General features: G+C 51.8%; 1 protein-coding gene across 4 annotated transcripts in view; it reads left to right on the top strand.

Moving 5' to 3' along the window:
• Window positions 1-11,576, top strand: part of TENT4B (terminal nucleotidyltransferase 4B) — a 52,461-nt gene extending 40,885 nt beyond the window's left edge. For all 4 annotated transcript variants that reach the window (XM_066350000.1, XM_066350002.1, XM_066350001.1 and 1 more), the window contains 7 exons: window positions 2,261-2,389; window positions 3,021-3,234; window positions 5,083-5,209; window positions 5,306-5,409; window positions 5,509-5,696; window positions 7,381-7,545; window positions 9,019-11,576. In XM_066350000.1, the coding sequence (XP_066206097.1) occupies window positions 2,261-2,389; window positions 3,021-3,234; window positions 5,083-5,209; window positions 5,306-5,409; window positions 5,509-5,696; window positions 7,381-7,545; window positions 9,019-9,195 (1,104 nt within the window). In that variant the 3' untranslated portion in view covers window positions 9,196-11,576. The remainder of the gene's footprint in view (window positions 1-2,260; window positions 2,390-3,020; window positions 3,235-5,082; window positions 5,210-5,305; window positions 5,410-5,508; window positions 5,697-7,380; window positions 7,546-9,018) is intronic.
• Window positions 11,577-13,868: the final 2,292 nt, after the last annotated feature.

Here is a 13,868-nt window from a genome sequence, read left to right on the forward strand (position 1 = left end):
TGGGGGGACGCTCTGCTGGGGGGCGCTGTGCTGGGGGTGCGCTGTGCTGGGGTGACAGCTCTGCTGGGGGGCGCTGTGCTGGGGGGACAGCTCTGCTGGGGGGCGCTGTGCTGGGGGGACAGCTCTGCTGGGGGGCGCTGTGCTGGGGGGACAGCTCTGCTGGGGGGCGCTGTGCTGGGGGGACAGCTCTGCTGGGGGGACAGCTGTGCTGGGGGGACGCTGTGCTGGGGGGCGCTGTGCTGGGGGGGCGCTGTGCTGGGGGGGCGCTGTGCTGGGGGGGGCGCCGTGCTGGGGGGACAGCTGGGGGGGACGCCGTGCTGGGGGGCGCCGTGCTGGGGGGACAGCTCTGCTGGGGGGACAGCTGTGCTGGGGGGGCGCTCTGCTGGGGGGGTGCTGACGCCCTGCCGGGCAGCGGAGCCCAGGGGGCGGCTGCTCTAGTCTCCCAGGGTCCAGAGGAGGGCCTCCCCGGGAGCCTGGGAGCGATCCGGCAGGCTTCCACCTGTCTCCTCTGTGGTATCCGCCCCTGTCTCCTCGCTCCCCTCAGCTGGCCTCCAGGACAGGGAGGACTTTGTCAGCAGCACCTTCCTGCCGACTCCGGGGCTCACCCTCAGCTGGCGTCTCCCCAAGCCAAACCTGTCACAATGGTTTTGCTTTCCGCAGAACTTTTCTGTTTGTTTATAAATTTTTTATTTTTTTTTAGCAACTTAATTGGCCTTTTTCTTTTTAATTTAATTTTTTTTTTTAATTTTTTTTACAGAGACAGAGTCAGAGAGAGGGATAGACAGACAGGAACGGAGAGAGATGAGAAGCATCAATCATTAGTTTTTTGTTGTGACACCTTAGTTGTTCATTGATTGCTTTCTCATATGTGCCTTGACCGTGGGGCTACAGCAGACCAAGTAACCCCTTGCTCAAGCCAGCGACCTTGGGTCCAAGCTGGTGAGCTTTGCTCAAACAAGATGAGCCCGCGCTCAAGCTGGCGACCTCGGAGTCTCGAACCTGGGTCCTCCGCACCCTAGTCCGACGCTCTATCCACTGCGCCACCGCCTGGTCAGGCCTTTTTCTTTTTTTGGTAAATCAATTGTTAACTTCTTTATTCTGGTATAAATGTGCAGAGCACAGAAAAACGGAGAGAGAGAAGGTGTGCGCTCTGTCTCCGCTCTCGGGGGTCCCGGGCGTGTGTGGGGGTGTCTTCCTTTTCCCAGAGATGGTTTCTGCTGGAGAGTAGGAGGCACACGCAGAACTGACTGCTGTGAGGGGTCACAGGGGGTCACAGGGGCGAGTCCCCTCACACCCGACAGGCTTCCGTCGGCTCTGTGTCCCCAGGGAGCAGCGCCCTGTGCGCGCGCATTATCTTACTCTTTTTAACTTAATATTTTGGAAGGTTTTTTTTTTTTTTTTTTTACTATCAGCACAGATGGGTTTATTTCGTTTAAAGAGACTCTTCCTGACCTCAGCTGCAAGGTTTAAAAATGGTTATTGCCCCACGCTTTTGTTTTTTCTCGTGCTTGTTTACTCTGACGTGATGGGCGGAAGCACATGCTTTTCCCTTCCTCCGAGACGTGTGTGTCCACAGTGTGAGCGGGAGCTGGGGGCCCTGGGTAACCCACTAGGACCTAGTGACTAGCTAACGGCTGGGAGGGCTTCGTTCCGAAGTCCGCGCCTGCACTGTCCCCATCCGTGTCCCCAGCCACGGCCTGGCTTGCAGGGAGTACAGCACTTACTGAGAGTGTGCCTGAGTGCAGGGCGGACTCACACTGTCCCCTTGCCAGCTCAGGTCTCTCACATCCTCTGGAAAGCGGGGCAGGCTCTGGTCGCCTGCCCACGTGCAGTCCCAGGCTGGGCCGTTCCTGGGCTGAGCAGAGTCATGTGAAGGACCCTGGTTCACCTGGTCGGGGGCCTCCGACAAAACACGGTTCTTTACATGCCACTGAGCCAGGCTTCCGCAGCGGAGACTCTGTCCGTGTTGTCAGTTACCTGTGTACAGATGCCTCTCACGGTAACACTGGGAGTGAGGTCCTCAGCTACCTGTTGCTGGTGTTTCTGTCCCGTGGTGGGTCCTGGGGGCCATTATCTACGTCCCCATGTCCCGAATTGCTGTAGCTTGTTTTTTTATAGCTCGCTCTGAAATGGAAAGTGCAGTCTGTCCCACACATTGTGGTGCGAGGAGCAGCTGATGCCCCGAGACCAGGGTGCTGTGGCTGCTTCGAGCCGTTCCTAATGCAGGATCTCGTGGAAAACGCCCGTCTTTCTTTTTCAGAAGTACCCCGTGTTACCCTACTTGGTTTTGGTGTTGAAACAGTTCCTACTGCAGAGGGACCTTAACGAGGTGTTCACCGGCGGGATCGGCTCCTACAGCCTCTTCCTGATGGCCGTCAGCTTCCTGCAGGTGTGTGGGCGCCGACCCCTCAGACTGCCCTTGAGTCACTGGGAGAGGTTTAAGTCAGGCTCTTAACTGCCGTGTGTCCCTTGATGACTGGTGACTTTTCCCTGTCCACGGGGAACCTTTTTGTAACTTGACAAGGAAGTAAAAATTCCTAGGAAAGAATGTTTGTTGTTTTCAGTCCTGTATGTTCTAGTATTTTTGAGAGTCTTTTTAACACACCACAGGTGTGGCGTGGTTTCCGTAAGGGAAGGTAGTATTAGAAATGCCCGGAGGAGGAAAGTCCTGAGCACAGCTGAGCCTGTGCCCGGTGCTGGGTAGACCCGCCCGAGGGCGGAGCAGTGCGCAGCCTCGCTCCTGCCCTGTGTGTCTGTGTGGCGCTGTGTGCCCGCCAGCCGCCTGGTGCTGCTCGTGAGTCCAATGGGCCAGGCCACCCTGCCACACCCGAGGTGGTCCCCAGCCCGTCCTGCGCCGGCAGGCTGTAGTGTGGTCTCCATTACCTACCGACCACTCTGCTGACCCCAAAGCACGATCCACGCTGTCGTTTGTAGAGGTCACCCGTCATTTCTGACCCCCGCCTTCCTAAGCTAGAGAATCTTCAATGTAATTTCTTTTTTTTTTCTCCTTCTGGTTTTAGTTACATCCCAGGGAAGATGCTTGCATCCCCAATACAAACTATGGTGTTCTCTTAATAGAATTTTTTGAATTGTATGGACGACACTTCAATTATTTAAAGACCGGCATCCGGATAAAGGACGGTGGGTCGTACGTGGCCAAAGAGGAAGTGCAGAAAACCATGCTGGACGGCTACCGGCCCTCCATGCTGTACATCGAGGACCCGCTGCAGCCAGGTACTGCGCGCGGGGGCGGCGCCGTCGGGCCCAGAGTGCACTGGGGCTCAGAGAGAGAGACTGAAGGGTCACCTTTTAATTGTGGTCATTCTTTTTTTGTCGACATACTTCATAAGCAAACATATGAAAATAAACACACCTACACACACACACACACGAACACACACCAGAAAAACACTTGAAAACAAACACTCCCCTCCCAGGAAACCGTGTTGCCGACTTCCAGACTTCCAGGTGAGTTGGAAGTGGACCCCGTCCGACTCCTAAGGGCACAGGGCACGGGGGAAGGGTGTTAGCTGGGCAGGTTTGTGCAGTCCTCAGAGTGACGGCCATTTTCTTCTTTCTTGTGTTGTCATCTTGTGTTGAGTGCAGCCCATTGTCAGCCAGGGCTTTTTTATTTATTGCATTTATTGGGGTGACCTTGATTACTGAAACGTTCCAGGTTTCAGGTGTATAATCCATTATCTCTACACAGCTCTGTGTGTTCAGCACCCCAATTCAGGTCTCCTCCCGTCACCAGCTACCCCGCCCGCCCCTCCCTCCCCCGCCCCTCCCTCCGTGGTCGCCGTGCTGTGTCTGAGTCTGTGAGTTGAGCTGTTTTCCAGCCCCGGCTTTAGTGGGAGCACAGCCGCATAGCGCAGTCACGAGCAGAGGGTTCAGAGAGACAAGTGACTTTCCGTGCAGGTGCCTTCCTCTCTGATGCTGCACGGCTCCCCGTGCTCCTCGGCCAGGCGCTGGCTTGAGATTCAGGTGCCTTCCCCTCTAATGCTGCACGGCTCCCCGTGCTCGTCGGCCAGGCGCTGGCTTGAGATTCAGGTGCCTTCCTCTCTAATGCTGCACGGCCCCCCGTGCTCCTCGGCCAGGCGCTGGCTTGAGATTCTGGTGCCTTCCCCTTTAATGCTGCACGGCTCCCCGTGCTCCTCGGCCAGGCGCTGGCTTGAGATTCAGGTGCCTTCCCCTCTGATGCTGCACGGCTCCCCGTGCTCGTCGGCCAGGCGCTGGCTTGAGATTCAGGTGCCTTCCCCTCTGATGCTGCACGGCTCCCCGTGCTCCTCGGCCAGGCGCTGGCTTGAGATTCTGGTGCCTTCCCCTTTAATGCTGCACGGCCCCCCCGTGCTCGTCGGCCAGGCGCTGGCTTGAGAGGGAACAGAAACCGTGACCCTGCCAGGCTTGCATCAAGTGACGTCTGCTTGCTTGTCTCCTGGCCTTTCTGAGCCATCGTTTTCCCGGTTTAATTGCAAAGCATTTCAGTTCTGCATTACAGGACTTCAGTGAAATGCTTCTGGTCATTTGCTGTCATGTGTTAACTTCGAAAATGAGTGAGGAAAGGGAGTTAAGAGGTACCGTGGTTCCCTCGGAGCCTTTTCTGGCTTGTTGGGTGTCTCATAAACAGTTGTAGTTCTGCGTGTTTGTTCATTGAGAAGATGTTCCGTAGGAGCCTCCTCCACGTAAGGGACATCGAGCTTTTCCCGCTCGGTGGTCCTTGCTCTGTAGGAGCTCATCGTTTAGTGCGGGGGAGAGGCACACAGCCGACAGAAACCGAAGCTGTTTCTGAGATCACTCGGCTCCACCCTTAGGAGAGGACAGGCGGGTACTTTTGTTGGCAGGACTGTCTGTGGTGTTGTCCCTGGTAGGCCAGAACACGTCCAGTCATCTGTACCCCGTTATTCCTGCTTGCTTCGCGGCACGCACGCCAGCGCCTGGAGCACGTGTCAGCCAGCAGCCAGGTTCCGAGCGCAGCTCTGGGGGGACAGCGATCTCCCCTGGTGTCCCGGGAGAGGGCCGTGAGCTTTCAGTGCCCAGTAAGCAGCGGTCAAGCCCACTCTTACATGTGCATTTCCTTTCAAGGGAACGATGTGGGAAGGAGTTCGTACGGGGCCATGCAGGTGAAGCAGGCCTTTGATTATGCCTACGTTGTCTTGAGTCACGCTGTGTCACCCATCGCCAAGTACTATCCCAACAACGAGACAGAGAGGTAAAAGCTTAACCTGGGTCAGCCCAGTGTGTCAGTCGGTTGTGGCTTCTTACCCTCAAATGAATCTCTCTCTCTCTGTCTCTTAAATGCACACAGCATATTAGGTAGAATAATCAGAGTGACGGACGAGGTGGCCACGTATCGGGACTGGATATCCAAGCAGTGGGGCCTGCAGAACGGGCCGGAGCCTGTGTGCAACGGTGAGTCTCCCGTTCGCCGACTGGCTGGTGGGGCTTTTCTGGGTTGTGTGTGAGGGTTTCATGGGAAGAAACGGTCTCCAATCTGTGGCCCCCTTTCAGGAAACAGTGTGACCTTGATAGTCGATTCTCAGCAGTTAGACAAATGTAATAACAACCTCTCCGAAGAGAGCGAGGCCCTCGGGAAGTGCAGGAGCAAAGCCTCGGAGTCTCTCAGTAAACACTCGTCCAACTCGTCATCAGGTCCTGTGTCCTCGTCCTCCGCCACCCAGTCCAGCTCCAGTGACGTTGTAAGTAGGCAGGCCGGGCTGCTCCAGTCCTGGGCGCTGGGGAGGCCTGTTGTCGTGGGCGACTGTCTGGAGGGTGGCGGGGAGCTCATCTTCTGGTGTGTTGCTGGGTGAGTCTTCGCCATGCTGACCATTGTGGGGGTTCTCCACGTTGTATTGTCGTTTTCGAGCACAGCAGGAGGGGACGAGTGTTAGTGAGCTCCCGTCTGCACCAGCACTGGGCCCCACGCTCATGGGCACGTGCCTGTCACAGTCCGTTCTCTCCTCTGACACGCTTCCGTGTGACCACGGCCATGGACACCCTCCCCAGAGTGTGTGCTGTCCCCCGAGCGCAGGGTTGGACCAGTCACAAAGCCAGCACGTGGGGAAGTCGTGATTGGAGACTCACTGAATGCTCCCAGATGCATCCACACGTGTAACCCACCCCCTCATGAGACAGACCGTGCGCCCCCTCCGGGCGGGCTCCCTGGTGGGGCTTCCTGGCCGGTCCCTGCCACCCTCGGGCCGCCCGGTTGGGGTTTTCTCCACTGTCGGTCAGTTCTGCCTCTTGTAGGGTTTAAGTGGAACCATTGTGTATGTACTCTTTTGGATAAGGCTTTCCACTCAGTAATGTGTTTGAGCTTCTTGATTTAATTTTTACAGACTGAGACAGAATTCACCTAAAGCTTACCATTTAGAAATGTGTAGTTCATTCGTTTTTAGTGGACTCACAGTGGGGACAGCCAGCACTCGTCTAACTCAGACATTCCTGTCCCCTCGGCTTGGCTGGTCCTCACTGGGTTCTTAGTGTCAGTTGCACCTACAGTGACTCTTCCTTCTCAGGGTTCACTTTGAGTTCACTCAGGTGAGATCTACAGTGGGCCTACCCATTACTGGAATTTTGACTTTATGAGTCGTGTGACTTACAAAGTCATCTAATGTGGAAAGGACACAGCTTTATTGTTGACAAAGACCGTGCGTCTCAGTGGAGTCATAAATCCTCACATGCAGACCGGCCTGTGTGGCCCTTTGGTTCCTAGAGCAGAGTGTGGGGACAGTGCGGAGCTGGATGTCACAGACACAGTGGGACAGAAGCAGAGCTAGCCTGGGGAGGGAGCCTTAGGGACCGAACACGTGACCCAGAGACACCGGGGGCAGTGTGGGTGGGGGGGGGACCCGTGGGCAGAGCAGCAGACCCAGGCGGGCCACAAACAGGCAGGCCTTCCTCTCATCTCTGAGAAGTCCGCATCCCCAGGCTGTGTGTTGGGGGCTCCCTGAGTTGTCATCACAGAGTCTCAGAGATGGAGCCCCTGAGATCGGTCATTCTGTATTTGGTTGAAGACACTGATTCCGGGGCTGGGACCTGGGTCCCCACCCAGGACCCCGCTCCGTACGCTGTGCCGTGGTTTATTTCTGGAAACAAAGACGCCAATCAGTGGGCACTCCGTGAGCTCCTCTGAGGCTGACTAAGGAGGTCAGGCATGGCCAGGGGATTTAAGAATGAATGGAAACTTTCTGATAAAATAAGCCACTTTCAGTGTTGGAGGAAAACTTAAGCAGTTTGTTTTGTAAATTCCTGTGTGCTCTCTTAAACTCCCAGTGTTTAAATGTGGTCCAGGGATTGCTTAGCTGAAATTGTTTTCCTTTCTTAATATTGACTATCTAAATTATGAAAGTGTCACATTGTAACTCGTGTGGCTTGTGTTAGGATTCCGATGCAACACCATGCAAAACCCCAAAGCAGCTGCTCTGCCGTCCGTCTGCCGGGAACCGTGTGGGATCGCAGGACGTGTCCGTGGAGTCCTCGCAGGCAGGTGGGAAGACGCAGAGCACGCAGGCCACTAACACGTCCAACAGCGCCAACAAATCGCAGGTGCGTGGAACTCGGGTTTGTCATTGTTGGCATTCAGTACAAAATACTGACAATTTCTTACGTGTCTATTATATGTCTATATATACGCATCCTGGGTTTAAAGAAAACACTAGGGTAAAGAACAAACCTCTCTGTTCCCAGAGGTCCCAGAGCACGACAGCCTCTAGTGACAGGTGTGCTGAGTCCTAGGGGGACAGCACTGTAGCACGGACCCTGTGGGGACCTAGTGATTGGGCGTCATGAGTTGTCCATCCTAACTGCTCCTAGTCCAGAGTCAGCATAAAAATAGCATCCAGTGGCCCTGGCCGGTTGGCTCAGTGGTAGAGCGTCAGCCTGGCGTGCAGAAGTCCCGGGTTCGATTCCCGGCCAGGGCACACAGGAGAAGCGCCCATCTGCTTCTCCACCCCTCCCCCTCTCCTTCCTCTCTGTCTCTCTCTTCCCCTTCCGCAGCCAAGGCTCCATTGGAGCAAAGATGGCCCGGGCGCTGGGGATGGCTCCTTGGCCTCTGCCCCAGGCGCTGGAGTGGCTCTGGTTGCAACAGAGTGAGGCCCTGGAGGGACAGAGCATTGCCCCCTGGTGGGCAGAGCATCGCCCCCTGGTGGGTGTGCCAGGTGGATCCCGGTCGGGCACATGTGGGAGTCTGTCGGACTGTCTCTCCCCGTTTCCAGCTTCAGAAAAATACAAAAAACAAACAAAAAAATCGCATCCAGTTATGAAAAGGTTTCACTGTACTTGAAGTCAAGGCCTGCGCAGCACGGGTCTGGGAATCCAGCGTGCTGTTACAGTGTCACCTTCAGTACCTCTGGTGCAATGACCAGGCAGCGCCGGCCACATTCAGCTGTGTAGCATTAGCTTTGACTTGGAAAGGCCACACAGGGCCTCTAAGTTTTTTTTTGTTGCTGAAAAGTTTATTATTATGAGTAATGAATCAAAGTGGGGGAAGAAACCAGGCCGTCTTAGCCCCCGGCCTAGGCCGTTTGACCGGTCCCAGTGCCGTGGGACCCGGGGAGGCACTGGCCAGGAGAGAGCAACAGCTCTGCCAGTCACCTCCTCCTTCCGCTGACCAGCGGAATCTGCTTGACCTTTGCAGCCGTAGTCACGTGCAGCAGACAGGCTCACCTGGATGTGGCCATTAACGAGACAGGTGACAGCGGGGAGGAGCGATGTGGAGACCCTGGGCCTGGCAGCGCCTGTGCGCCCGCGCTGCGGGCCGTTTCCTTAGGGAAAGTTCATGTCCACCTGGGTTGAGAAGGTGGGGCGGCGGTGTGTATTTCTCTATTCCCAGCGCAGAATAACGTCAGGTGTAGAGCTTGTGGGACGGGACCCTGGAGTGTCGTTCGTGTTCGGCCCGCCCGATGGGTCAGCGCACCCCTGGTTCTGGTCCCAAGAGCTCCCCTGGCCCCACCCCGTGTTGGGTGGGCGTGGGCGCATGCGTACTGACGTGCTGACGCCTGTGCCGCTTCCTCCCTGCAGCACGGCCCGGCCCGGCTCTTCCGCGCCTCCAGCAAAGGCTTCCAGGGGACAGCTCAGACCAGCCACGGCCCCTTGATGACGAACAAGCAGCATCAGGGCAAGTCCAATAATCAGTATTTCCATGGCAAAAAGAGGAAACACAAGAGGGACGCCCCCCTGTCCGACCTCTGCAGATAGTCGGCGTGGTGCAAAGGACTGGCTTCTGCGGCAGTGACCACGCCCGGGACAGTTGCCTTGGGGACTCCTGGGACACGGTCAGGAGCCCGACGCTGTCCACGTGTTGATTTAGCGACTGCGTTTTTTCCCAGCTCGCCACAGAATGGATCATGAAGACTGACAGCTGCAAAAACAAAAAGCAAGCAAAAAAAAGGGGGGGGAGGCTGCTCATTTGATAAGTCATATGCTACAACAGGGTCTTTTAAGATTTAAAGCTTGAATCTAAAATAAATCTATTTCACATCGGCTTTATGCAGAGTTAGAGGGAATAGTCTTCTGTGGGGTGGGATCACAGGAAGGAAACAGAATTTCGGGGATCGTGGAGGAAGCCCAGGTTCCAAAGGGGAAAGGATATGTGCATGTTTTTTTAAAATATTTTTGCATATATTTACCATTTTATTGTGTGTATATATAGATGACCATATAGGAAATTGATATTTGTAATAGTGGATTTGTTAATACTTTTTACATAACATTACTGTTTAAATTGTAAACAGATTTTTCTCAGGATTAGTTTGCAAAATAATCTGAATTGTCATCTTAACATCCGCACGTAGGGAAGTGATTAGTTCTTACCTGATTTGTCTCCCTTGGCATTGGAATCGCGGGACAGGACCCTCGTGACCTGCTGCTGCGAATGTGTTCTCTCTCAAGAAAAGGTTTATGGTGGCAAATGACACTTCTTTTATTTTGTACAAACGAATATATATATCTGTACTATGTACTTTTGTGTAAACACTGAAAATTCTCTAGTCATCTCTGAAGATTAACTCGCAGCTGTTTTCTGTAGTGTTGTCGTCTGGATTTGTGTTTGTTTCCTTTGCGGTCTCTCTCTCTCTCTCTCTCTCTCTCTCTCTCTCTCTCTGGTGGGAAGAACCGCACGGCGTCTGGTCTCGATCCTGCCGCAGCGAGCCCTCGGGCCTCGCCGACCCCGCATGCCGGCGCCTGTCACCGTGTGCTGTGTGTGCTCGTGGTTCTTGTCTCTCTTTTTAAGATCCACGCTTAAACCGCTGTGGGAGAGAACACCCGTCAACAGCTTTAATGAAGTCATCCCCATGAAAACCGTCTTTCTTCCTCTCCCCTCTCTGCTGTTGGTGTCGTCGATCTTTCCAGATGAAATGGTCTTGGATAATGGGTCTGTTTTGTATTGCCTTATTGAGACCAAATACTCCTTGTCAGCCCAGTCTCTGTCCCCGCTCCTTCCGTGGAATCGTTCTCTCATGCATTAAAACGTTTTTAAACATTGGCTGGTTTCCAATCATACTGTAAATTTTGGTTGTGGTCAGCTTTGAGCGCCAACGAGATGTACAATTCTGCTGTTTGTCACACGTCGAGTTTGCAACTCGGGAATATTTATGATCGGGTTTAAGTGACATTTCTGACAGTGCTTTCTCACTGTGAACACGCTTATGTTTTAGCGTCCGTGTGCGTGGCTCACATACAAAGTACTGTTGGCTTTAAGGAATTTCTTTAATATACATTTATGAAGTACTAAAGACCAATCAGACCATTAATGGACACTTAGTGAAACATTTTATAAAGAAAATAATGCTCAAGTAAGACCAAAACCCAAAATGTCATCCCAGCAATCAACAGTTTTCAACATGTTTGTATTTTAATTCACAACCGGGAAATGTGTTCCAGACCGGGAAACTGACGATAATCCTGTGTGAACCGGGGGAGGTTTTAAATGTGATGTTCCTTTGACAATGTTTTAAATTTTAGAGTGACATTTTTATTCTGATCAGAATTTTTATCAAGGTGTCGAGCTTCTTGTGTTTCGAAACTAGATTTGTCATAACATATTGTGTGCATAATCGCAGTATTTATTTTTTAGGACTCTTGTGAATGTGTAGACTGACGTTTACTGCTAAGGGAACAATTATTTATAAAATAAAGTTAAATTCAGTATTAGCTGCCTACTTCAGACACCTCATCCTTGCGGAGCCCCATGTTACGTTGACCACACTGACCTTTTTTTTTTTTTTTTTTAAAGAACACCCTCATTGTTGGAAGTGAATGTATTCTTAGGGTGCGGCAATTAGTGTTCCAATAAGCATGTGATTTATTAAAGGTGGTGGTAGCGGGAAGATAATCTTGATTCCGTTGGGAATCTTAGGTTTTCGTAAATGTATTGGGAAAATAGTTTTTCCTGTACTGCTGAAGTTTCTTTTTGGTAAACAGTATCTTTCTAAGAGAAAAAAAGCATGAAGGAGCAATGGAGGCGCGCACACTTCCTCCGCCGACCAGCATTGTACTCGTGAATACTGTGTATCTTGCCGTGAACAGTACGGGAGCTGTTCGTTTTTCAATCTGAAGTAAAATACTTTCAAGAACTTTTAGTTTGCCTGCTTGTCTGTCTGTGTACATTTCATCTCTGTAGTGGGCTCCTCTTTTGTTTTGTTTTTTTAACTTTTTTTTCTTTTTTTTTTTTAGTTTTTCTACTTTGAAGATTTGGTGGACCTATCAGAAACAGGTCGTTTCATGACAGAAGCCCCTCCACACACACACCCCAAATCATAACCTTCCTGTGCTGGTGGGGCCCCCGGGAGCGGGAGGTACAATTCTGCCTCCCATGGGGACTTTTCTCTGGCGCTCGTGTCTGTGGACCTAGTCCATGTTGATGCTCCTTAGAGTCATAATAAACATTTCTGTACCGGCGTTCAGAGGTGCTGATGGGTCAAAGAGGTATTGGCACAAAACCGAGCGGTTCTGTTTTCGTGAGAAGAGTTAATGCCTTGTCCCCTCCCGTTTGGTTGGTGCCCATGAGGTGCCCGATTCTCATCATCTGTGTCTTGTTGGGAGAGTTGCCCATGGCTTCCCGATCTTGCTCTGACCCAGGGGATCAGCTGGCCTCACAAGCAGCTGCCCTCTGGTCTTCAGGATTAATGACCATGTGACCTACAGGTTTGTCCTATTTCGAGGATGTTTTCCCTTCGCTTGCATCTGGAACCTCCCATTAATATTTGGGGTTATTTGTTTCGACTCAGACATTCTTGGATCAGGTCTTCCCAGAGCAAAGCCCGGGCGGTTGGGAAAGCGTTTTTAACAGTCTTTCTCTTGAGAGTCTTCTATGTCCCTCCCCTGCGTAACAGTAAGTGTGAGCTGTGTCTGCCGTAACCCACGGACCAGAGTTTGAGTTTTCCAGAACTGTCACCGGGTCAGGAGAGCGTGACTCCTGGGAGTTTCAGGACCCTGTATTGTGGACAGTCGCTCAGTGCAGAGACTGCTCCCTAATGACTGGGGAGTGTGGTTAGCAAGGTCGCTCCGTCAGATCCCTTAGAAGTCACCCGTATCGGGTCTTACTGATAAGTTTTGTTGATATTTTTATTGGGTTCTGACTAGAGATCATCTCAGTTTGAATGCTGATGTAGAATTGTATCCACTTCTCCCGATAGACCACACTGTTGATTTCCTTAGTGTTGCAGTCACTAATTAGGAGTGTGGGGAGGAACATTGCCTCGCAATTAACTTCTCAAAAGTTAAATGCGCAGGTGTAACAACAGCCTGGCCAGTTAGAGCCGTGACACGTGTGAAAATGGGAAGATTAATGACCACAGCACTTTATTGTCATCCGCCGGTTCTTGCCGTCCTAGCTCATTAAACAAAGCAACGTTCTCATAAAGAAGTACTTTGTGAGCAGATCGTCCTGTAAATGGTTCTATTAAACTTAATTGAGTAGAAAAGCTATGCTTCCCAGTTACTCCTGATACGAATTTTCATCAGTGACATCATCCGTCTAGGGAAAAGGGTTCTGGAACGATGGAGCGTTGAAGTGCGAACAGACAGGGTGGTGGGGTTCAAATAATCTAACAACCGGTTCTCTGCCCTAATGACCATTTTAAGTATAAGAAAACAATATGCTGGAAGGGAGTTTATTATTTCATGCATTCAGTACTTAAATGAGAACAATAAAAGAGATACACTAAACTAGGTTATAAGAAAGAGTTTTAGCCTGACCTGTGGTGGCACAGTGGATAAAGTGTCAACCTGGAAATGCTGAGGTTGCCGGTTCAAAACCCTGGGCTTGCCTGGTCAAGGCACATATGGGAGTTGATGCTTCCTGCTCTTCCCCCCTTCTCTCTCTCTCTCTCTCTCTTTCTCCCCCCCTCTCTATAATGAATAAATAAAATCTTTAAAAAAAAGTTTTAAAATGTTATGGAAAAAATATTAAATAATACCTGACAAAAAACAATGAAACTGTCATTTAAGATATTTCCATGTCGCTTCTTGATTGGTGTCCTCACTTGCGATGTTTTCCCCCTACGGACGGAATGAACATTCCTTCGGGCGCTTAGAATGCGCTGTTGCGCAGGTGAACGTTAAAAAAGAGTAAGGAACATAAATGTGTGATTTCCACAGTGGGCGGCTGCCCAGGCGCCCACCTGAGAACTCTGATGACGAGGGCCATTTTAACAACCGGTTCGCCGAACTCAACCAAAATTAGGTATCGGTTCTGCCAAATTAGTGCGAACCGGCTAAATCCCACCACTGGTACAGGCAAGTTTGAGTGATTATTATGTGGAAGAGTGTTCACAGCTTCTAAACCTCAAGACTTTATTTAGTTAACAGCTATTTTGTCAAAACATTTATGGGCAGAATCAAAGTTCACGTTTATTACACAAGCTTTAATA

This window comes from Saccopteryx leptura, chromosome 9 (genome assembly GCF_036850995.1).
Source record: "Saccopteryx leptura isolate mSacLep1 chromosome 9, mSacLep1_pri_phased_curated, whole genome shotgun sequence".
Taxonomy (NCBI): Eukaryota; Metazoa; Chordata; class Mammalia; order Chiroptera; family Emballonuridae; genus Saccopteryx; species Saccopteryx leptura.